General features: G+C 43.5%; 1 protein-coding gene across 3 annotated transcripts in view; it reads left to right on the forward strand.

The window, feature by feature from the left end:
* The window catches only part of SLC12A6 (solute carrier family 12 member 6), a 53,215-nt gene that overhangs the window by 10,248 nt on the left and 16,890 nt on the right, over positions 1-26,077 (forward strand). For 2 of the 3 annotated variants that reach the window (XM_075829027.1, XM_075829036.1), the window contains exons 3-15: positions 8,172-8,216; positions 8,294-8,382; positions 11,538-11,660; positions 11,738-11,884; positions 11,976-12,030; positions 13,533-13,663; positions 13,931-14,172; positions 14,635-14,849; positions 14,950-15,108; positions 16,483-16,581; positions 19,289-19,346; positions 19,419-19,593; positions 20,140-20,258. In XM_075829027.1, the coding sequence (XP_075685142.1) occupies positions 8,172-8,216; positions 8,294-8,382; positions 11,538-11,660; positions 11,738-11,884; positions 11,976-12,030; positions 13,533-13,663; positions 13,931-14,172; positions 14,635-14,849; positions 14,950-15,108; positions 16,483-16,581; positions 19,289-19,346; positions 19,419-19,593; positions 20,140-20,258 (1,657 nt within the window). Of the gene's footprint in view, positions 1-6,968; positions 7,365-8,171; positions 8,217-8,293; positions 8,383-11,537; positions 11,661-11,737; positions 11,885-11,975; positions 12,031-13,532; positions 13,664-13,930; positions 14,173-14,634; positions 14,850-14,949; positions 15,109-16,482; positions 16,582-19,288; positions 19,347-19,418; positions 19,594-20,139; positions 20,259-26,077 lie in introns of those variants that run through there. The other variant, XM_075829046.1, reaches the window with a different exon arrangement.

The raw sequence follows: 26,077 nt of genomic DNA on the forward strand, positions 1-26,077 counted from the left end.
TTGTGCACTCCTGCAATATACGCATCTTGTAGAGTCTGTTGTGTTATAATGGCATTGCGGACCGTGGTTTGTACACTCCTGCTCTATGGGCATCTTGTAGAGTCTGTTGTGTTATAATGGCCTTGCCGGACCGTGGTTTGTGCACTCCTGCTCTATGGGTAACTTGTAGAGTCTGTTGTGTTATAATGGCATTGCGGACCGTGGTTTGTGCACTCCTGCTCTATGGGCATCTTGTAGAGTCTGTTGTGTTATAATGGCATTGCGGACCGTGGTTTGTGCACTCCTGCTCTATGCGCAACTTGTAGAGTCTGTTGTGTTATAATGGCATTGCGGACCGTGGTTTGTGCACTCCTGCTCTATGCGCATCTTGTAGAGTCTGTTGTGTTATAATGGCATTGCGGACCGTGGTTTGTGCACTCCTGCTCTATGGGCATCTTGTAGAGTCTGTTGTGTTATAATGGCATTGCGGACCGTGTTTTGTGCACTCCTGCTCTATGGGCATCTTGTAGAGTCTGTTGTCTTATAACGGCATTGCGGACCGTGGTTTGTGCACTCCTGCTCTATGGGTAACTTGTAGAGTCTGTTGTGTTATAATGGCATTGCGGACCGTGGTTTGTGCACTCCTGCTCTATGCGCATCTTGTAGAGTCTGTTGTGTTAAAATTTTCTGTTCTTATCAGTCTCTGATTTTTAAGGAATTATGTTGGCTGTGAAGAGACCAGCCAATTACATTCTCAGTGTACCTGCACATTCCACACTAACTGTGATATTTGAGTGGATACGCACTGCAAACGCTACAGAGTGTATCGTCCCTAAGGCGACAGGCACGCCGTGTTTACGTTTTCTATAATGAGTATCTATAGGCTTTAGATTGATGTTGGCAGATCCTGTCATTCTGATCTGCTGACGACTGAATGTGTACAGAAGCTGACAGAATTTGTTGTGTTTGTTCATTCTATTTATTTTCCCCAAGATAAGGGATGTCAAAGGCATCTGTATCCACGCATATCTCTGCTCAAAATAAATTACCTTGCATGTTCGGCTGAGCATGTGTTTCAATGGGGGATTAGAGGTGATACACTATAAGTAGAGACGGCTACATGAGGCCTGGTAACAAGCACTTCTGACGATTCATGTGTTGTAAATATCGGAGTCATGTAAATATTTGGTTCCTTTTCTCGCAGAAAAGGGAAGGATTGACATTTGCTATGCTGCCTGCTCAAGCATTACCAACTGAGGCTATATTCACACGACAGTGAAAAAAAATGGCCATTAAAAACTGATCAACTGTCAGTTTTTCATGGCCATTTTGCATCAGTGTCTCTCCAAGTTTTTTATCCATTTCCACTCCGTCTGTCCGTTTTTAATGGCCGTTTGATATCCATTTTGGATCCGTTTTTCATGGCCGTTAAAAAAAACTGATGAATTTCATTTGTCAGGATTTTTTGTCCCAACCCCCTGAAAACACCCAAAGGAAGCTCATTGTCATGATTGTTTCACAGCCCCCCTGTATATGATATGCCACAGCCCCCCTGTATATGATTCAACACAGCTCCCCTGTAGATGTTGCCACACAGCCCCCCTGTAGATGTTGCCACACAGCCCCCCTGTAGATGTTGCCACACAGCCCCCCTGTAGATGTTGCCACACAGCCCCCCTGTAGATGATGGCACACAGCCCCCCTGTAGATGATGGCACACAGCCCCCCTGTAGATGATGGCACACAGCCCCCCTGTAGATGATGGCACACAGCCCCCCTGTAGATGATGGCACACAGCCCCCCTGTAGATGATGGCACACAGCCCCCCTGTAGATGATGGCACACAGCCCCCCTGTAGATGATGGCACACAGCCCCCCTGTAGATGATGGCACACAGCCCCCCTGTAGATGATGGCACACAGCCCCCCTGTAGATGATGGCACACAGCCCCCCTGTAGATGATGGCACACAGCCCCCCTGTAGATGATGGCACACAGCCCCCCTGTAGATGATGGCACACAGCCCCCCTGTAGATGATGCCACACAGCCCCCCTGTAGATGATGCCACACAGCCCCCCTGTAGATGATGCCACACAGCCACACACACACCCACTTCCTGTAGGAATTTTCAGTGACTGTCTTTGTAAATTCTGGACAGTCTCAGAAAATTCACTACAGTTGACCACTATGTACAATGCCCCCTGTACTAGCGCCACACAACCCTTGTAGTGAGCGCAACAATGCCCTACACACTCACTGATGCAGCGCCGTCTCTCGTCTTCTTCATGTGTGGTCTCTCGTCTGACCCCGTGAAGACGAGAGACCACACGTGAAGTGGACAGCGCTGCACCGGTGAGCATGCCACCGATAGCCAGCAAGGAAACTAGTAATTCCCTTGCCAATCCCCATGTCACAGATCCATTTTTAATGGTTGTTACATGTATTAACAGCTGTTAAAAACGGATCCATTGACTTCTATGGGGCAATCTGGCCGTGAAAATGGCCAAAAATAGGACATGTCCTATTTTTTGACGCCCATTATTCTCGGGCCATTAAAAACGCCCGTGTGAATACACCCATAGAACATCATTGTTCTGAAAACGGCCGTGTGAATACACCCATAGAACATCATTGTTCTGAAAACGGCCGTCGCAAGGCCGTTTTTCACTGTCGTGTGAATAAGGCCTAAGGCTTCGTTCACATCTGCGTCAGGGCTCCGTTTTGACATTCCGTCGGGGCTTTCCATCAGAACGGAGCCCTGACTGAAACAGACGGATCCGGTGCAAATGGTTTCCGTTTGTCTCAGTTGTGCAAGGGTTCTGTCGTTTTGACGGAATCAATAGCGTAATCGTCTGAGTATCTGATAGACCTTTCCATCATTATACATGCTGTATGCCGCCATTTTTTAACTCCAGTTCAGAGGATTTTTTTAAACCACCGATCATTGATTGACCATCACCATCTTTACTCACAGTGTATATGTACAATATATACGAAAAGCAGATCAGAACAGTCAGCATCTGATGTTATATGGCTGGTAAATGTGTATTTGGGTAAGTCGGATAAGATTCATTTGTCTTTTGCAAGAATATATGGAGATTTAATATAGTTTCTGATAGTTTGCGCTTTGTAGTAGCAGATACTAATACAATTATTTTTTTTTAGATGTCCAGATCTTTATGCGCCCATAGAATAGATTTCCATAGGTTGGTTGGAATCATTTTCTTTTTCCTGCACATATAGTGGAGAAAGTTCATTCATGGTCATTTTGCTTGAAAATGTTTGTGTAAACGCAGCCTAGGAGCATGTTCAGACCAGAACAGTAAGGGTATGTTCACACGCACTAATTACGGACGGAATTCGGGCGTCTTTGCCCCGAATTACGTCCGAAAATAGCGCCTCAATAGCGTTGACAAACATCTGCCCATTGAAAGCAATGGGCAGCCGTTTGTCTGTTCACACGAGGCGTATATTTACGCGCCGCTGTCAAATGACGGTGCGTAAATAGACGCCCGCGTCAAAGAAGTGACCTGTCACTTCTTTGGCCGTAATTGGAGCCGTTATTCATTGACTCCAATGAATAGCAGCGCCAATTACGTCTGTAAAGGACGCGGCGTTCAAGCGCCTGCACATGCCGTTACGGCTGAAATTACGGGGATGTTTTCAGGCGGAAACATCCCCGTAATTTCAGCCGTTACGGACGCTGTCGTGTGAACATACCCTAAGGGGGTCCCCTAGAAAATGCTGCTGATCGGCATATACTTTATTTAGCTCCAGTATGAAGGAGGAAAGAACCAGAACAGAAAGGGGTGATGATGGACAGAGCAGTGTTATGTGTTCATGTCTTTCTTCAGTGATATTTACGTACATGAAATCCTGACCACATGTTTTGCAAGAATAATTATTTTCCTCATTCCTTATATCCCTCATTATATTTTATAAAATTTGGCTCACTGACTGATTTACGCTTTATTCCCAAATGTATTTCTTGTCCGTCTGATGTCTGTTTTAACAAGTCAAAGGGGGGATTCACACATCCGTTTATTGCGAGAACCTCACAGCGTTCACTATTCTGGTCCGTTTTTGCAGACCAGACTTGTCCATTGAAGTTTATGAGTGTGTGAAAAAACACGGACAGCACACGCACGACATCTGTGTGCTTATCATTTTGCATGGATCAGTTGCTATAGAAATGCAAAAAAAAAAAAAAAGGAAATCTAAAACCAGGAAGTGCTTGTAGAAGAGAAACCCGTATGACACGAACATTAATATGGATGGATAAAAAAACTGTCCATTTTTTGCGAACACAAATAGGTCACGCTCGTGTGAATAAGGTCTTCTAGTTCTACATTTTATCCACTCATTAGGTTCACAACTAATTAGATAATGCCCAGTAAAAAGGAGTTTTATTTTTTTGTCCAGACCTGTCTCAGGCAATAAAGATGGCTTTTTGTATTAGAAATATCAGCCGAGTAAATGCCCTCAAAAAAGAAATACAGCAAATACAATTTTCAAAAGCTTGTCGGAGGTAAAATAAAAATGAAGACTAACAGCAGATACAGTCATTAATTTTTGCTGATAATTACAAAACGAAACAAAATAATATATTGAATGAGCTACATGTGGAATCTGGCCATTCCAGTGTTTGCAAAGTATAGAGCAGGGGGTCAGCACTGGTGCCACAACCAGCACATGTAGTTCGCTGGCACACTTCCCCCTCCCGTTGCTTTAACGCAGTTGTGGGCTTTGTGGCACTGAACACAGAAAGAGACAACGGCGCTTCATTATGCGCTTGGCGATACTGATTACTCACCTATGTGCACCGTCCCAATCTGGTGTTCAGTAGCCGTGGTCTCTCCTATGTGCACCCCCCAGCTGTTGTTCAGTAGCCGTGTTCTTTTCTATGTTAACCCCCAGCTGGTGTTCAGTAGCCCGTGGTCCTTCCTATGTGCAGATGTCCCAAGCTGATGTACAGTAGTTGCTCTCTCCTGTGTGCAGCGCCCCCGAGCTGAAATTCAGTAGCCACGGTCTCTTCTATGTGAAATTCCCCCTAGCTGATGTACAGTAGCTGTGGTCTCTCCTCTGTGCACCCCCCCTCCAAGCTGGTGTTCAGTAGCCACAGTCTCTCCTATGTTCCCCCACCCCTCCCAGCTTGTGTTCAGTAGCCGCAGTCTCTCCTATGTGCACCCCACCAGCTTGTGTTCAGTAGCCCGTGGTCCCTCCTATGTGCAGCTCCCAAGCTGATGTACAGTAGTTGCTCTCTCCTGTGTGCAGCGCCCCCGAGCTGATATTCAGTAGCCACGGTCTCTTCTATGTGAAATTCCCCCTAGCTGGTGTACAGTAGCTGTGGTCTCTCCTCTGTGCACCACCCCTCCCAGCTTGTGTTCAGTAGCCGCAGTATCTCCTATGTGCACCCCACCAGCTTGTGTTCAGTAGCCGTGGTCCCTCCTATGTGCTAGTCCCCCCCAGCTGGTGTTCAGTAGCCTTGTACGTACCACAGATGGATCACCTTTGCAAAGGAAGTCCGGGACAAGGGTTACACTGAAATGTAAGTTTAATTAACAGATTAATTGGTTTATGACACATACGTGGTAACAGTTTGTGTTATGACTTTCATGTTTGCATGGCACACTAAGTACTTCATCATTGATTTTTCTTTTTTATCGGCACGCCTTACAAAAAAGGTTGTCTCACCCTGGTATAGAGTGTCACCGTATTCTCCAGTATATAGTGTCATTGGCTTCTCAAAAATCTATAGCTTATAATGGAGATATTCACTCACGTTGCAGTTTGGTATCCTCTACAATTATAAGGGTCCATTCACACGTTGTGGTTGAGGTGCTGTTAGAACCGCATTGAAAAACTGCATATGAAAACCGCATGCGTTTTTACGGCGATCTGATGCATTCTCCAGTGCGGTTGTGATTTTCATCGCAATCACATCGAAAAACGCATCAAGCAGCGGTAAAACCGCATGCAGTTTTTAGATGCATTTTATTTTTGCGGCTCTCACGTTATCTTAACTACAACGTGTGAATGGACCCTAAAAGGACATTTGCATCCTTGATAATTAGAGTGAGAACACAGGCCCCAGCAGACGCACATGGCTGAAACCCAGCCACAATGGCCACACAATTAATTATTAATCATGCAGCAATTTGCCAACGTGTAAGCGTGGTTTTGGCAGCGTGCGGCTGCCACTCCGTGTGTGCTCCACCTTTTAGATGTTAACTTGGGTGTCCTAGTAATTGGCCTATATAGACTGCTGTTAGGATGTATTCAGAAGTTGCGATTGAGGTGCAGTTAAAAACCATATAAAAATACGCATCTGAAAAATGCATGCGTTTTTACCGCAATTTAATGCGTTTTTTATTGCGGTGAAGAACGCATCAAATTGCGGTAAAAATCCATGCACTTTGTACCACCGCCGCAACGTCTGTAGTCAAACAGATAACATATAGCCAGGTGGTCCTCCATTACATTGCACTGAAGACATCTGTCCTAATATAGCATTCTAGCTCTGTCGGTTCGTGCTAGGACTGTAGTAGTACTAAATAACAACATATTTAACCCATACTAATGGTTTACACTCGGGACATCACTGTAAATGATGGACAAGCCCACTATTGTCTGATCCTGACTACCCTGGTTACATTCTTATTAGGGTAACCCGGGGTTAGGACGCACCCTTGCTAATTTCAGTCGATTGCTGTTAGAACAGATGTATTTATTTATTGTACATTTCTAAGTCACACCCCAGGCAGTTTATGAGAATGTTTTAATCACAGACGCTCTGCTTGGCACCTATTGTATTGTACTGGGAAACAAATGACAACAGCGGCCCAACACCCAATCCACAACAACTTGAGATGTGAGTTAGGTGTCACAGGGAGGCAAGGTTACACACCTGTGTGGTTTGACTAGGTACTACTGACGTAGCTGTGCCTTTAAGATGAGGCACCTCCCACATGGATGAAACATGTGACAGGGAAGCACTGATAATGAGCGTGTCCCAGAAGAGGAAGATTGGAAGAGTGGACGGGAGGAAAAAGACTACTCAAGTTCCCAAAATAGGAGAAGCCACAATAAAGAGATAAGGGGTGGGGGAAGTGGAAGTATTGTGTGGCGTGCAGTCAGCAATCGGTTACTAGTGCACTGGGGGAAGCCATAAGTTACAAAGGATTCCTAGCTGTTCACATATAGAAGTGCAATGTTACAAGAAAGCATCAGTGTGAGAGCAGCAGACTGAGTACAAAGAAGCAGAAAAAAGGAAAGCGCGGTATAAAACATGCCACATTTCACCGTCACAAAAGTGCCTGATCCGGAGGATGAGACCGAAGCGGCGAGCTCAATGTCCATCAGAGAAGGAGGGCTCTGGGGGGCTGGTAAGTTATCTGGACTTTTTCTTCCAGTCTGTGTCTATTTTTGTCTAATCTGCGGTTTAGAAAAACAAGCAGGTGAATTATGTAACCGAATTCACAAGGAGCTTCACGGTGACCACAGGATCTAAAAGGCCTGTGATGTTTAGATGAACGCAGTGGATACCGGCTTCCTATTACTTTATTATAAAGCAGAACTGCCTTATGGTAATTCTAATCGGTTACAGGGTATTACTGAGCGGCACTAAACCTAAAGTATATCCGATCTAAAGCTGTAAATAGGATTGCATACAGGAAGTCCGGAAAAATATCTTCTGCCACAGACATTTCCAACTATGCATGGATATCATTACAATATCATTATATAAGCTTTACTTTTATAAGCTGCGGACTTTAAATTGTCAATAAGCCTAAACTGCTAGTGGCAACATTTGCAGAACTGTATACCTGGGCTGTCTGCTTTCAGGCAGTATATATATATATATGTGTATATATATCTCTCATCCGCACCATCAATCATCGCCTATTCTACACCCTAGCACTGCATTCAACTAGATTTGCGTATAGGCTGTGGTCGGGACCTCTTATATGGGCTAAATTTGCGCGTGAAACGTTTCCATATTTAGGTACAACTCTTATGAATGGCGGTTTTAGACGGTTTAGTTCTGCCAGGATATAGCCATGACTTGAATGTTGACAATGTGTTCAGGAAATTAAAAAAACATTATTTCCTGTGTTTTAAAGACTCTCTAGCCGCACTCTCCGTAAATCCTTAATTTAGAGTTGCTAATCCTATCATGTTTTCTCTTTAAGATCGAAGTCAAACGTCAGTAACAGAGGAGAACAGCAAGTTGCTAGGTACCGTTTAACCAGGAGAGACATGATGGTGTTAGTGAGGTGCAGGACAGATTTTGTAACGACTGTATTTTCTGCAGAGATTGATCGGTGGAAGAACTCCACTCCTTATCAGAATCACAGTGAAGAGGGAGAAGACTCGTATGACCGAAATCTGGCATTGTTTGAGGTGAGAAGGAGCTGCGGGAAGTTTAGCAATAAAATAGCCGTCTTCATGAGAAGAGATGTTTGTGTTCGCAATAATGCTTTGATAAGCTGGGAAACAAGAAATACATGACCCTTCATATCACTCCCTGTATGGGAAGAGAGAACAAACTCTCTTTCAACGATAAGAATCGTTTAACTCCTTAAGGACCGAGCCATTTTAAATTTTTTTCCGTTTTTCACTCCCCGCGTTCCAAGAGCCATAACTTTTTTCAATTTTTCCATCAATAGAGCGGTTTGAGGGCTTATTATTTGCGGGAGGAGTTGTCGTTTTTAATGGCACCATTTAAAGTAGCATGTAATGTACTGGGAAACTGAAAAAAATATATATTTGTGGGCCGAAATTGGGGAAAAAACTGTGATTCCTACGTTGTCTTTTTGGTTTTCGTTTTAACGGCTTTCACCGTGCGGTAAAAACGACAACTGAACTTTATTCTGTGGGTCAATACAATTACGGCGATTCGAAATTTATATAGGTTTTTTTTATATATCTATCTACTTTTAAAAAGAAAAAAATTTGTTGAAAAAAAAAATAGTTTTGTTTCACCACATTCTCAGAGCCAAAACTTTTTTATTTTTACGTACATTGAGCGGGACGAGCTGTAGTTTTTATTGGTACCATGTTTTGGTATGTACAACTTTTTGATCACTTTTTATGAAAAAAAATTTTGCGAGCTAAAGTGACCAAAAAAAGAGATTTTGGCGGTTTACATTTTTTTGTTTTTACTGCGTTCACCGTGTGTGGTAAATAATGGTATATTGTAATAGTTCAGACTTTTACGGACGCAGCGATACCAATTTTGTTTATTTTTTACATCCCTTTAGAGGAAAAATGGAAAAAGGGGAGTTTTTTGAACTTTTAATATATATTTTGTTCATTACTAATAACTTTTATTAAACTTTTTTTTTACACCATTTACTAGTCCCCCTAGGGGACTTAAACCAGCGATCATTAGATCGCTGGTACAATATACTACAATACTAATGTATTGCAGTATATCGTTATTTTGACAGGCTTCTGTTAAGCCGTGCCAGAGACACGGCTTAACAGAGGCAGACAAAAGGCAGCCCTGGGGGCCTTCATTAGGCCCCCGGGCTGCCATGACAACCACTGGCTCCCTTCGATCGCGGTGTGGGGGCGCCGATGAGCTGTCGGAGAGGGCCGCCCCCCTCTGTATAACGCCTCAGATTCTGCGGTCGCGATTGATAGCAGCATTTGAGGGGTTAAACGGCCAGGAACAGTGCGATCGCTGTTTCCGGCCGTTAGCTGTGTTTTACAGCTGACAGCCCAGACTAACGGCCGCAGGGTATGGAGGGCTCTCAGCCCGTGTGCGCCCTCCATACTTCCCTATGACCCTTATCACGTGCTATACATGATAATGCGTCAAGGGGTTAATATTACACAGACATTAATTTTATTTATTCCATGCTGGAACATGTTTTTTGCAAAGAACATGATCCTTTTTATTTTTGTGACCAAAAGGGAAGAATTGTACTTTTGGGTTCACAGTCAGGAAGATGTCTAAAGGCCCTCTTACACCGGCCGATATAGAGCCAGTGCAGCGAGCGCCGATCAACGAGACATCGTTGATCAGCGCTCGTTTGCTCCTGTCACAAGAAGCTATGGATGGTGACGAGCAGTCGTTACTCCGATAGCTCGTCCCCGTACATTATTATCATGTCGGCAGCGCGTCTCTCTGTTTACACAGGAAGATGTGCTGCCGAAAAGGATCATTTTTTTTACTTTTTTTTAAACTATACGACTAGTAGATCCTCGTTCATCTGCTGATCGTTCCCCTGTTTACACAGGGCAATTATCGGCAACGAGCGTTATATTAACGCTCGTCTACCTGATAATCTTCCAGTGTAAAACCACCATTACTGACTGCCAGTGAGACATCAAGTCCAGAAATGTCACACACCTGTCTGATCCTTTTTTGTCAGTCTGTTCCCATAGACCTAAAATTGTCAGCAGATACTGCGAAAATCAGTGGCTTTGTCATGACCAGCAGGTTGTGGACCCACTGGGCTATTCCACCGGTTTGGCTTAAGGCCACCTCTAAGGGCGTTATCTAAGTAGCCTCCCCGGTCTTCACCCTTTAACCCCCCCCTACAGGGATCTGCGGGGAGGCCTGCCAGGTCGCTACCTCTTAAGGTGGTCCCGACAGAGTAGCTGCTGGCCAAACAGACTAGAAACGTGCACTGGCAGATACCTTGATGGATGGAAGCTGATAGCGGATCTCTGGACACAGGCAGGCAACGGGTAGCTGGACACAGGCAGGCAACGGGCAGCTGACAGAGGAAAACAATAGCAGACTGGATACAGGCTGGTAATGGATAACCGGATACAGGTTGACCACAGATCGCAATAGTGGACTGGATACAGGCTGGTAATGGATAACCGGATTCAGACTGACCACAGATAAAAATAGCGGACTGGATACAGGCTGACCGACAGCAAGAATACAACTAGGTTGGTCCAATGTTGCTCAGGCACCATGTGGATAGTGGCGGTGCCTTAAGTAGTCCTGGGGGCAACGGGGGTTAGTTGGGTGACTTTTGAATTTTGCGTGCATTGGCCGTTTAAGAGGTGGCCAAAGCGTGCAGGCGCGCTAGGGACAGTGCAGCCACGAGAGGAAGACAACAGAAGATGCTGGCGGCCTGGGAAAGAAGCGGGCCACTGCAGGAGGTATGAGACCCGACAGCGGGGACCGCCGGCAGGCGCGGGACTCCCTGCTGGCATTACAGGCTTCTGCAGAAAAAAATCTCATGTCTATGGCTTGCTTTACTGATTGTTTCACTGTTATAATAAGAGATAAGCAAAATATTTTGCCAGATTCACCAGTTACCGAATACAATGGGAAAATTGATTTGCCTATTCTTTTAAATTCACCAAAAGCGAATGTCAAAACCAGCAGATCAGTTTGCCCAATGCTTCCTAATGGCCAGGGAATTGCGAGCTGGTGAAACTTAAATTGAGCTCCTCAAAGCATTGGTAAACAAACACTTGGAAGAGCTCAAAATTACCGTGAACACTTGTCTCCCTACTTTTTGTGTACATATAAATATTATGCCCTTCTTTACTTAATAATCTGGCTCTTTATTCCCTGTTGTGTACAGGAGGAAATGGACACACGTCCCAAAGTCTCCTCTCTGCTTAATCGCTTAGCCAATTACACCAACCTCCCTCAGGGTGCAAGAGAACATGAAGAAGAGAGTGAGGGCAAAAAGAAGCCAATGAAGGTGAGGAGATGAAAACCATGAAAGTGCATCTTTCAGCTAAAACGATTTTATTTCTTACACCATTTTTATTTCCATAGGCACCTCGAATGGGCACAATTATGGGTGTTTACCTGCCTTGCCTGCAAAACATATTTGGAGTCATCCTTTTTCTTCGTCTCCCATGGGTAGTGGGTACTGCTGGCATCCTACATTCATTTTCTATTGTGTTTGCCTGCTGCTGCTGTGTAAGTATTACTGAACAGGGGCAACACTTATCAATTAGGAGTGGTCACTTATTTCAGCATATAAAACAATACTTCTGTTTTCTCCTTTCAGACAATGCTCACAGCTATCTCTATGAGTGCAATTGCAACAAATGGGGTAGTACCAGGTAAGAAGTCTTGACTTCACCTACTGTACTCTCTAAATGTTAGTTTCTTCCTGCCTCATACAGTACTTACACAATCTAAACGATATACAGTTTGTTGCATGGTCCATGTAGTATATTGTAATAGGCAGCTCAGCGGTCAGTAAGTGAGTGATGGTAACTTTTGTATAGTGCTGCAGAATATGTTGGCGCTTTATAAGCAACATAATAAATCCTTTCATTTCATCCTTGTATGTAAAATAAATATATTCGTGTGTGTGTGTGTATATATATATGTCAAGTCACATTATTATGACCCCTCCTACTTTCGACGTTGGCCGCTGTTAGTCCATGAAGGAAGTGATTTGTCGTGGGCTGGCTTGGTGGGTATATAAGGTGTGCGATAGGCTGTCTGAACACATCACTCATTGTTGCCATGGGAAAGAGGGACGATTTATCAGAGTTTCAAAAAGGGATGGTTATTGGCTTTCGGGCCAAGGGTGGCGGTATTTCTCAAACAGCGCAGTTTGTGAACTGTTCGCGTGCTGCTGTGGTGAAAGTGTATTGTGAGAGGACAAATGGCGCCATTGGGAAAAACCAACGTGGAAACTGCGGAGCATCACGTGCCATTGATATGAGATTTATATGTCGGCTACGAAGGTGTGCGAGGGCTGAATGACTCGCTACAGTGGAGTAGCTCACCGTGAAAATCAAGGGAGCTACCAGACGTGTGTCTAAAACAAAAGTTCAGCAAACCCTGCTGCGTATGGGGCTCTGAAGCAGACGGTTAGTCAAGTTTTCTGCTTCATCGAACTGCTGGACGTTGGCATGTCAGGCGAGAAACATCAGAGAACAAATACCCAGCGACCGTTACTAAAATAACACAAGCTGGTGGCGGCAGCGTTGTTGTCTGGGGAATTTCTTCATGGCATTCTCTGGGTCCACTCATCCATGTGGAAGGCACTCTGAACCGATTTGGGTATGAATCCATCATTGCAGATCTCGTCCATCCATCCATGCTGTTTGTCTTCCCTGGGGCAAATGGAATCTTCCAGCAAGATGAAGCGACGCGTCACACGGCTAGAAATGTCTGACAGTGGTTGGAAGAGCACGACCAAGACTTCCAAATACTTCCCTGGCCCCCTAATTCGCCAGACTTGAACCCAATTGAGCATATGTGGGACCACCTCGATCGTCTTGTTCGCCCTATGGATTCTCCCCCACGCACCCTCCAGCAAATGTGGGATGTACTGCAGTCAGCATGGCTCCAGATACCGGAGACAACCTACCAGCACCTCATTGAGTCACCCCCAGCCTGTATAGCTGCTGTCCGTGCTGCACACGGCGGTTACTCTGGATATCAGCTGGTGCTCATAATAATGTGACTGGACTGTGTATATAAGCTGATGTGATAAGGTGGTATAACCGTCTCTGACCTGTGTCATACTGTGTTTTCTCTCTGTCCTGCGCTTTCCCACCTTTGCTTATTTCACCCCATTCTCAAGTGTACCATTTTTTTTTCTCAGCTGGAGGTTCATACTTTATGATTTCCCGGGCTCTTGGACCAGAATTTGGTGGAGCTGTTGGTCTTTGCTTCTATCTAGGTACAACTTTTGCTACAGCCATGTATATACTGGGAGCCATAGAGATATTCCTGGTAAGAGAACATGCCATTTACCAAAGAAAATACTATGCAAATTGTACAGTCCAATGTTGAAACGAGTATTAGGCTGGCATTACAACAATAGAAAACAAGTATTGATATCTTGTAGTAAAAAGTAGTTACTTTTTTTTTTCAGTCGGCACCAACAGATCTGACTTACTATTAAATACTAGTGTTTGCGGAGTCTGGAGTAAATGTTAAAGTATTTTCAGATGTTTCATTTACTATTCCGGTTTCTAACAATCCATCTTTTTTCTACAGGTGTACATTGCTCCACAGGCAGTCATTTTCGAAAGTGAAGGAGTGGTAGAGAACTCGGCTGCTATGCTGAATAACATGCGGGTTTATGGCACTGGATTTCTCCTTCTCATGTCTATTATTGTCTTCGTGGGTGTACGCTATGTGAACAAGCTGGCATCCGTGTTTCTGGCCTGTGTCATACTGTCTATACTGGCTATCTATGCAGGGGCACTGAAATCTGCCTTTGCACCTCCTAATTTCCCGTAAGTCCTACGGCTGAAGACAGATAAATTCTGTACTGCAGGAGTTTAGGATTGAGGGTATATGAATAATGGAAAGAGAAGTGAGCATTGTATTTATAGTCTAGGGTGAAAAAATTGGCTGCTTTTCAGATGTTCATGAGTACATGACCTCAGGTTGACACTGACTTCCCAGACAAAGTCCAATTTGGCAACTGTCAAAATATCTTTAGTATAACGTAATACTAGTTATAATATTAGGTCGTTTTCAAGCTTCACTCAGCTTCTTTGTATTTCACCGTTTTTTTTCTCCTAATTTTGACAATAGTAGTTAGAGAATTCTAATTTCTGAAAACGTGTTGTAACAAGTCATCAGTTTAGCTAGTCTCATTGTACGACGTTCGTTACTGTGTTTTTTTTGTATGCATGTACAGTCCAGGGATTGTCTGCAACAATTGCCTTTTAACCTTTTCTATTTTGTTTTAGTGTTTGCTTGCTTGGAAACAGAACCCTCTCCAGGCTTGAGTTTAGCACTTGTGCCAAGATTAAGGAGATGGAGAATACAACATCCCCATCTGACTTGTGGGACCGTTTCTGTCACCCGCCTGGGTTCTTGAACGGGACATGTGATGAATATTTTGCCCACAATAATGTCACAGAAGTTCAGGGAATTCCAGGCTTGAGCAGTGGCATTATTGCTGGTACTCCAGAATATATATTTACTTTTTTATTTTCTTGCTTTTCTTTCAGTAGCAATTCACTGTTATTATGTATGACTTATTTCTTCTTCCCTTGTTTCAGAAAACCTTTGGAGCAATTATCTGCAGAAGGGAGATATTATAGAAAAAGGGTCTTTACCCTCATCAGATTCGGTGGGCTCTCCTTCCAGCAGTTATGTTCTGGCTGACATTACAACGTCTTTCACACTCCTTGTTGGCATCTTTTTCCCATCTGTTACAGGTATTGCGTCTATTTGTGTAAAGCCTAGCACAGAAAAAATAACTCCGACTCTTAATAGAGCAGTTCTCATTTGCACAAGTTTTTATAGCCTATACTGTGAAGAATCTTCAGTTTGATAATAAATCGTGTCACTACATTTAGTGTTCATATTTTGTAGTATAAATCTTATTGACATTTGGCAGCCGAAGACGGCTTTCTTGGACTTCAGCTGAGGAGGGAGCCTGTAATGGTTTACAAGCCACGTTATTGCTTACAGCCTATGGACGGATCTGCTTAGATAGAATGTTAATTGGACAGTGGTCCACTGACTCTCTTATATAGGCTCGGCCTCTAAAGGGGGTTTTACACAGGACGATTATCGGGCAGACGATATAAAGCTCGTTGCCGATAATTGCCCTGTGTAAACAGTGGAACGATCAGCAGATGAAAGAGCAAACGCTCGATCATCTGCTGGTCGTATCATATGTAAACAGGGAGACGCGCTGCCGACATGATGATAATGGATGGGGACGAACGATCGGAGTAAAAACCACTCGTCCCCATTCATAGATCTGGGTGACCGGAGCAAACGAGTGCCGATCAACGATGTCTCGTTGATCGGCGCTCGCTGCACTGGCTGCTTATTGGCCGGTGTAAAAGGGCCTTTAGTCCCTTCACTGCATCTTGCTTGTACTGCTGTGTGTTTATGTAGCTGGTGTGATAAATCACTGCACAGCCACCAACAGTTTTTGTTTTTTTTCCCAGAGGAAAAAATAAATTCCGGTCTGTGGTGACAACACGCACACGTAAACATATTTTTGGAAATAGTTTTATAGCTGTGCAGGCAATATGTAGTGATGCTGTATCAGAAATACAGAATCAAACAGCACCATCCAAATATGATACATATGCTCTGTGAAGGCGTCTTGATTTATGATGTCTCTTATGTCTGTCTATTTATGGTGTCAGACAGCTACAGTCTATATGAGAATGGAGGCTTGTGAAAGTCGCATGACAACTATATTAAAAAAAGTTCTGCAGAAGTAACATAAAGGCTACCCTCAAGCTATACGTGTCTTGTGACTGAAGTCTGCTATAGTCCCAGCTTAATGCTTTCTCTATAGTAATGACTTCTCACAGTGCCTACAGATTCCCAGAACTGAGCGGTGAATATCTAGAGTCCTACTTGTTAAAGTGACGAATTGTTCAGTGTTTTTGTGGGGAAACCCACAACAAGGATCCTTGAATTACATTCAGCAATTATTTTCCTTCTCTGAATTTTTCACTTATAACAACTGCTCTTATTACTCTATTTTGAAAAACATCTGTTATTGCTATTAAAGGTGCATATGCTGCATGCAACGATGCTTAACTCCGCACTTTGCTTTATTGCAGGAATTATGGCCGGCTCTAACCGCTCTGGTGACCTCAAGGATGCTCAAAAATCCATTCCCATTGGCACCATCCTTGCAATACTTACAACTTCTTTAGTCTGTATCCTGTACTGGTGATGAATTTACATTTTCATGTAAACTTGTACCTAACAATAATTGTATCATGGTTAGCGATTCCATCACAACATAACAAAGATGTTCACATACCCTCTATGGGCTTACATGGCAATAAAATAGAAGACTGACCTATAGTCTGTTTACAATAGGTATACCGACAACACAAGTAAAAGAAAAACAAACCAACAAGCAAATGACATAAATGTGATAAAAACAGCAAAAGATATATTTATAAATGTGAACATTTATACATACACTGCATTATAGCCATGTATATACAGGAGAATTAAATAATGTGCAGCTATATGTTGTGCCTTTAAAGTTTGAAAATATTATATTAAGTATGCAATTTTTTTATTTAATTTTTTGGGCAATAAACTGCTGATAAGCATAACCTGTACTTAATGGGGTTTTCCAGTCCTAAGAAATTGCCCATTCTCAGGATAGGCCATCAATATCTGATCATTCGGGGTCCAACTCCCAGGACCCCGGCCAATCAGCTGTTTTTTGAATGGACAGCAGCGCTCGTACAAGCTTCACTTCCTTTACTGCTCACACTGTGACTCACTGACACACTTGTAGCGGCTCATTCAAAACAGCTGATCGGCTGGACACCCACCGATCAGATATTGATGGCCTATCCTGAGGCTAGGCCATCAATTTCTTTGGACTGTAAAACTCCTTTAATGATTGTATTACAAAAGCTGCATGTTCGCATCATACTGTTTACTTGTATATTAATTTACGATAATGGGCCTTTTACACGGGCCCATTATCGTGCGAACGAGCGTTCACAGAACGCTTGTTCCCGATCATTGCCCTTTCCTTAACCGGGAAAAGAAGAGCCAATGAACAAGCAAACGCTCATTCATCTGCTGATCGTATCGTTGTCAGCAGCACATCTCCCTATGTAAATGGAGATGTGCTGCCGACGTAATGGTAATGCATGGGGATGAACGATTGTAGTAATGAGCGCTCATCCCCATACAAAAGGACACATTTCTGGAATATATCAGGCCCATAATACCCTATTTATACGCTCAGCGTACATGTTGGGAGCAACATGCACGCGAACATAGTCTAGAATCCTGGCTAGTATCTCTCATCTGTAGGCGTAGACTACATGTCCAAACAGAAGTTGGTGTTTGTTATGCAGATTTGATAAGTTGTTTGTAAGATAAGCGCTATGCAACCTTTCTCAATGTCATTAGCAATAATTAACACTTTCATTACTAAGGGTCATTGATGCCCCTGTGTCCAGGTCGAATTTTCCATTTCTGATATGCACTTCTTTAAAAGATATCTTTGCAACCACTTTGAATATCACAACAACTTTTATTTTATTTTTTAGAAGACTTATGAAGCTTTCATTTCCTAGATTAGTTTAATTCCGTGATTTTAATTTTTATTGTGAGCAGACAAATGACAAACGTGTTTGTTTCACTTTTTTTTTTTTTTGTCCAAACCCTCTGAAAACACCTGTGCCATGTAGATAGTGACGCAATACCACTGTAGATAGTGCCCACTGTAAATAGTGCCACACACAGTGCCCATGTAGCTAGCGCCACAGTGTTCCCTGTAGGTAGTGCTCATATAATGCCACAGTGCTCATGTAGATAGTGCCACACCCCCTGAATATAGCACCCCCTTGCAGATAGCACCACACTCCCTGCAGACAGCAACATTCCCCCCCTGCAGACCGCAACATCCCCCCCCTGCAGACAGCGCCACCATACCAACCCCCCCCCATCCCTGTAAATGGCACCCCCTTCCTGTAGATCGCACCATTGTAGCTCCCTGTAAGAGCGGAATCCCTCTGGCCGGGGATTCCGCTCCTACAGGGAGCCCCTGATGTCTCTGTCCATATATGGCAGTGACGTTGGGTTAACTGTAAAAGCGGATCCCCGGCCAGAGAAAGGGATTCCGCTCCAGGAGTAGACCCTGACGTCACTGTCCATATATGGATAGTGACGCCAGAGGCTTCTACAGTAGCGGAATCCTTGGCCAGGGATGCCGCTCCTACAGGGAGCCCCTGATGTCTCTGTCCATATATGGACAGTGATGTCAGGGGTTAACTCTAAAAGCGGAATCCCCTGCCAGAGCGGGGATTCTGCTCCAGTCATCCGGGGATTACGCTCCTAGAGAGAGCTCCTAACGTCATTGTCCAAATGGACAGTGACATCAGGGGTTCTCTCTAGAAGCGGAATCCCTGGCCAGTGTGACCTAACACCGGGGATTCCGCTCCTAGAGGGAGTTTAGGTGGCGCTATCTACAGTGGGGGGGGTTGCTATCCACTGGGGGTGTGGCACTATATACAGCAGGAATAGAGAGTGGTCGGGGGCTCCCTCTACGGGGGGGAATCCCCTTGAGAGTGCAGCTCTGCTCACACCGAAGCAGTACTGCACTCATTAAACCCCGTTCCAGGCCAACGTTTAAATACGTGACAACTGCACCAGGCATCGGCAGTTGGAACGTATATAGCCGTATGGCAGTCGTGAAGGGGTTAAAGAAACCTCAATACTAAAAAGATACATAGAACATCTTCAATACTGAGTGCATGAAAAATTGTGTGAAGAAAATGTAAAGACCCAAGATACAGTATGGTAACATTTTTGCATTAAAAATGGAATTCTGCTCTTCACGTAAGACATACACTTTTCTGTTATTTCCCCTAACTACAAGGATTTCAGATTTGAGTAATGTCCTTTTCTTTGGAGCCTGTATTGATGGAGTGGTACTCCGAGATAAGTAAGTATGATTTGCTCAGTGGCTCAGGAAACTGGTTTGTACAGAGTGGCAGTCTGTTCTTGTCTCTTACAGGTTTGGAGATGCAGTAAAGGGAACCCTTGTGGTAGGTGCGCTCTCCTGGCCGTCACCATGGGTCATTGTGATTGGATCTTTTTTCTCGACGTGTGGAGCTGGACTGCAGAGTCTGACGGGGGCCCCTAGATTGTTGCAGGCTATTGCTAAGGATGGAATTATCCCCTTTCTGCGGGTGAGAATTGAGACCGCATCGGAGTTCAAATATGTTTAAAAGCTATATGTAAACCTTTGAAAGGATATATATATATATATATATATATATATATATATATATATATATTAAAAAAATTTATTAAAATGTCAGTCAGTGTGTTTTGTGCAACTTTCTAAATCATTTTTATTAAAAATTTGTTTTACTTTTTTAGATACATCTGCTCTGTATTCTCCATACATATCCGCTGTATCTAGCGCTAAATCCTCCTCCCATCAGATCCGTGGGACTGACTGGTTCAGTGACAGCGGGTCTTGCGTGTATCTCAAAGTAAAACTAATTTTTAATAAAAACGAATTATAAAGTTGCACTAATCAAACCAACTGACCTTTTTATTAAAAAATAATTTGCCCTTCCAAGGTTTACATGGCCTTTAATTATATCTGTTCTTTTTCAGTGTGGGTGTAATAAAAGATAAATGCAAGACTTAGGAAAGTGGTCAAGAACAAAGAAACAGTTAATATAGCTAATATGATTTGCTTTTTGATTTTTCCCTCAATTTAAAAGGTGTTTGGACATGGAAAAAGTAACGGAGAACCTACTTGGGCATTGCTTCTCACTGCTGTGATTGCTGAGTTGGGAATCCTCATTGCCTCTTTGGATCTGGTAGCACCAATCTTATCAATGTATGTATTATTATCTTCCAAGTGGCAGTTATATCACTTAATTAACTATGCATAAAACATTTCCTACAAAATGAGGAAAACTGTCTCTCTAAGGCCGCGTTCCCACAGGTCTGATATGCTGCGTAAAAACTGTGCAGCGTATACGACCTGGAACCCACTGCACCTTCCGTCCGAAAAACCCCACCACATTGTGGTGCAGTTTTTCGAACAGAATGTCCGCTGTGGAATGCAGCGCTGGGAGAAAAAAAAAAACATCCGTACTTTCCATATTTACCCCATCTCTCTTCCCTGCGCGTTGTCTGGCCTCCTACGATGACGTTGCAGGCCATGTGACGCTGCAGCCTCTGATTGGCTGCAACGGTCACATGGGATGAAACGTCCTCCCTGGAGGCCGGACTGCAGGAAGGAGAGCATTCTGGATAAGTGTTTTGTTTTTTTTGTTTGTTGTTTTTTTTTTCCCAGAGTTGCGTTTTTTTTTTTCGGCGTGATTGCTGCGATTCCACCACAAAAGTTGCAACACTTAGCTTTCCGTTGTGGGTTTTGCATCCCCATTGAATTTAAGGGCAACATATTACAACTACAAGTGCGTACTCCTGTTAGCCAAATCGGCACAAAATAATTTTCAGTTATGTGTCCGATGTATCCATGAGGGGACAGGTTTTTAAAAAAAATCGTTATATCTTCACCGTTTCTCAAGACCACAGTTTACCATCAGTGAAACATTCTTGTTTACATTCAGATTAACCCGTTAGTGACTGCCCCATAGTGTTTTTACGGCGGCCACTAACAGGCTTTATGCTGATGCAGTAGCCTTTTTACAGCGCTGCATCAGAATAAATAAATAGAGCAGGGAGACGTTAAATCTCCCTGCTCTTAGCTACCTGAGGGCTGAGAGCATCCCTGCTCGAAGGGGCGAGACCGATATGGGTATCGATCTCGCTCGTTTAACCCTTCAGATGCGGTGCTCAATAGCGAGCGCAGCATCTGATTGGTTTTGGAGAGAGGGAGGGAGCGCCCTCTCATCCCACCGGTACCCTGCGTGTGATCGCAGGGTTTCAGTGTCTTTTATAGCAGCCGGGGGGCCTAACAAAGGCCCCCAGGTCTGCCCCAGTTAATGCCTGCTTACACGGACAGGCACTAATACACTGCAATACAGAAGTATTGCAGTGTATTATAATAGCGATCGGACGATCGCATACTGAAGTCCCCTTCAAGTTTCTTGAAGTTAATATTAAAAAAAAAATAAACCCCACTTTTTCCCCTTACAAACTGCTTTATTAAAGAAAAAAAAAAAAGTTAAAAGTTACATATATTTGGTATTGCCACGTCCGTACGACCCCAACTATAAAGTTTTTACCTTATTTAACCCGCTCGGTGAGTGCCGTAAAAAAACAACGCAAAAATTGCTGTTTTCTGTGAATCCCGCCTTAAAAAAAAAAAGTGGTGAAGTGATCAAAAAGTCGCATGTACTCCAAGATGGTACCACTAAAAACTACAAGTCGTCCCGCAAAAAAAAAGCCCTCATACAGCTGCATCGGCAAAAAAGTAAAAAAGTTATCACTCTTCAAATACGGAGACACAAAAAAAAATAATTTGAAAAAAAAGTGTTTGCTGTGTAAAAAGCAGTAAAACATACAAAATCTACATAAATTTGATATCGTTGCAATCGTAACAACCCACTAAATAAAAGTTATTGTGTTATTTATACCACACTTTAAACGGCCTAAATTTAGGATGCAAAAAAATTGTGATGAAATTGCAGGTTTTTTTTCTACCCCCCCCCCCCCCCAAATAAAAGTTAATAAAAGTTCATCAATAAATTATATGTACCCCAAAATGGTGCACAGCTTGTCCCACAAAAAACAAGTCCTTATACAGCTATGTCGATGCAAAAATAAAAAAGTTATAGCTCTTTGAATGCGACGATGGAAAAACGTAAAAAATAGCTTGGTTATTTAAGGGGTTTTCCAGCTTCTTACAACTGATGACCTATCCGGTGGATGGGTCATCAGTACATGATCTGTGGGGGTCCGACACCCGGGCCCCGCACAGATCAGCTGGTCCGGTGCCTCTGTGCACCAGACGTACATGCCGGAATCCGTTAGCTCCGGCCACGAAATAGCGGCCGAGCAGCAGTACTGCAGCTCCGCTCCTATTCAAGTCAATAGAAGCAGTTTTGCAGCACGGCCGCTATGCTATGTATAACTGCTTCCGGACTCCGTACATAGCATTATGTACCACAACATCCGGTGCCCACAGGACACCGGAGCGGCTTATCGGTGCGGGGTCTGGGTGTCGGACCCGCACCGATGACATACTGATGGCCTATCTGGTGGATCGGTCATCAGTTGTCAGAAGGTGTCAACACCTTTTAAGGTTTAAAATAGGCTAGTCGTTAAAGGCATTTTCCAAGTTCATGAAAGAAAAGAAAAACACTGAAATTACATTTGTACCTGATGATAAACATTTTCCTACCCTTTCAGCATTCTAATTAAATTTAGCCCGCTATCTGCATCCCCCATTGTGCCTTGTTTATTTACATTGCGGGGCTGCAGTTGTGGGGGCATGCCAGTAGTTTCAGCTTGATGCTAAAACTACATTTCTGGGCATGCATTGCTCTGTATCACGCTCTGCCCTTCCACTTACTTGTTCGCAGTTCTGAAGTCCCAGGGAGCTCCGCAAGATTATAAAACAAATCTCTTCTCCATTGGGTGCTGAAAAGCCATGAATATTCATCCAGCTGATTCCGTTGCCACTTATGTAAATTCGTGAGCTGTTCTGTCTATTAGAGCTGCAGAGTACAGCGGGGACCGCGCATGCATGTTCTATTCTCCTGTATGACACGTCACTAGTATACTGGGGAGTGACTAGCGGCTCCTTCACCATAGGAAGGCATACAGGTTGTCACTACAGCAGGAACTTAAGATTACTTCACAGGTCACGTGATGCACGGCCGCATCTGAAAACGCGGGCACTATTCTAGGGCCTTATTCAGACGAGCGTGTCCGTTTTGCATCTGTAAAAGAAACGGCGCATATTTCAATCATTTGTTTCGTGTGGTATCCGTTCTTCACGGCCATGTTTCTGCACTTCCTGTGTATTTTTTGTTTTGTTTTTTTAATTTGTTTTTTTTTATTTCATTAGCAAATAATGCGTGAAAAACGGACAGCACATGGATGTTGTCCGTATGCTGTCCACGTTTTTCATCGGACCAAAATAGGACATGCAGCGAGTTTCACGCAACGGACACACACTGCGTGAAAAAACACTGATGTGTAAATAGCCCCATTAACTTGCATGGGTCGTCTGAATAAGAACTCAAAAATAGTAATTTACAGCATTTATCTTGCGCCCAAGCTAAGCTCACTGCTAGCAGATAAAATGATCTCGGAAATCCCCTTTAAAAAAAGAACCCAAAACATCCTGCCCTTTCTTTCTTTGTTGCAATGCATCAGCCTAAGGGTATGTACACACGAGGGCATTACGTCCGTAATTGACGGACGTATTTCGGCCGCAAGTACCGGACCGAACACAGTGCAGGGAGCTGGGCTCCTAGCATCATACTTATGTACGACGCTAGGAGTCCCTGCCTCGCTGCCGGACAACTGTCCCGTACTGAAAACATGATTACAGTACGGGACAGTAGTTCCACGGAGAGGCAGGGAATCCTAGCGTCGTACAAAACTATGATGCTAGGAGCCCGGCTCCCTGCAGAGTGTTCGGTCCGGGACTTGCGGCCGAAATACGTCCGTCAATTACGGATGTAATGCCCTCGTGTGCACATACCCTACGTGATCGCTGTGGACTCCAGGGGAGAGTTTTGTCTCGCTGCTGAGGTTAGCTCACAGAGGATTACCTTCATTGATTCTATCAAACTGCACAGGTAGAGATCTTGAAAATGGTAAAGAATAAAAATACAAAGTATATTTGTTGCAGAACTTATACACAATAAAACAAGACAGGACAACCCATTTAACTTTCAAATGCAATGTAACATAATCCATACAACCTACAGGTCCTTTTCAATGAATTAGAATATCATCAAAAAGTTAATTTATTTCAGTAATTAAATTCAAAAAGTGAAACTCATATATTATATAGATTCATTACAGAGTGATCTATTCCAGCATTTTTTTCTTTTAATGTTGAAGATTAGGGCTAACAGTTAACGAAAACCCAAAATGTAGTCTCTCAGAAAATTAGAATATTGGGTAAAAGTTGAGGATTGTAGACACCTGGTGTCACACTCTAATCAGCTAATCGACACAAAACACCTGCAAAGGTTTCATAAGCCTTTAAATGGTCCAACAGTCTGGTTCAGTAGGCTACACAATAATGGGGAAGACTGCTGACTTAAAGAGGCTCTGTCACCACATTATAAGTGGTCTATATTGTACATGATGTGATCGGCGCTGTAATGTAGATCACAGCAGTGTTTTTTATTTAGAAAAACGATCATTTTTGTCGGAGTTATGACCTATATTAGCTTTATGCTAAAGAATTTCTTAATGAACAACTGGACGTGTTTTACTTTTTGGCCAAGTGGGCGTTGTACAGAGGAGTGTATGACGCTGACCAATCAGTGACCAATCAGCGTCATACACTTCTCCCCATTCATTTACACAGCACATAGCGATCTAGCTATATCGCTATGTGCAGCCACATAAACACACTATAACATTAGTGCAGTGTCCTGACAGTGAATATACATTACCTCCAGCCAGGACGTGATGTGTATTCAGAATCCTGACCACTTCTCTGCACGTCTCTGTGATTTACAGCACAGCACAGCGAGATCTCGCTGTAAATGACAGCTTACAGCGTAATCTCGCGAGACTACGCCTGCTATGCTGTAAATCGCAGAGAAGTGGTCAGGATTTTGAATAAACATCACCTCCTGGCTGGAGGTAATATATATTCATTGTCAGGACACTGCAGTAATGTTCTAGTGTGTTTATGTGGCTGCACATAGCGATATAGTTATATCGCTATGTGCTGTGTAAATGAATGGGGAGAAGTGTATGACGCTGATTGGTCAGCGTCATACACTCCTCTGTAAACCGCCCACTTGGCCAAAAAGTAAAACACGCCCAGTTGTTCATTGAGAAACTCATTAGCATAAAACTAATATAGGTCATAACTCCGTCAAAAATGATAATTTTTCTAAATAAAAAACACTGCTGTAATCTACATTACAGCTCCGATCATATCATGTACAATATAGGCCACTTTTATAATGTGGTGACAGAGCCTATTTAACAGTTGTCCAGAAGACTGTCATTGACACCCTCCACAAGGAGGGTAAGTCACAAAACGACATTGCTAAAGAAGATGGCTGTTCAGAGCGCTGTATCCAAGCATATTAATGGAAAGTTGTGAGGAAGGAAAAGGTGTGGTAGAAAAAGGTGCACAAGCAACAGGGATAACCACAGCCCTGAAAGGATTGTCAAGAAAAGACCATTCAAGAATCTGGGGGAAAATCACAAGGAGTGGACGGCGGCTGGAGTCAGTGCATCAAGAGCCACCACACACAGACGTATCCAGGACATGGGCTACAACTGTCGCATTCCTTGAGACAACGTCAGAAGCATCTTACCTGGGCTAAGGAGAAAAAGGACTGGTCTGCTGCTCAGTGGTCCAAAGTCCTGTTTTCAGATGAGTGTAAATTTTGTATTTCATTGGGAAATCTCAGTCCCAGAGTCTGGAGGGAGAGTGGTGAGGCATCAATCCAAGTTGCTTGTGGTCCAGTGTGAAGTTTCCACAGTCAGTGATGGTTTGGGGAGCCATCTCATCTGCTGGTGTTGGTCCACTGTGTTATA

Source organism: Rhinoderma darwinii, chromosome 1, assembly GCF_050947455.1.
Source record: "Rhinoderma darwinii isolate aRhiDar2 chromosome 1, aRhiDar2.hap1, whole genome shotgun sequence".
NCBI classification, from domain to species: domain Eukaryota; kingdom Metazoa; phylum Chordata; class Amphibia; order Anura; family Rhinodermatidae; genus Rhinoderma; species Rhinoderma darwinii.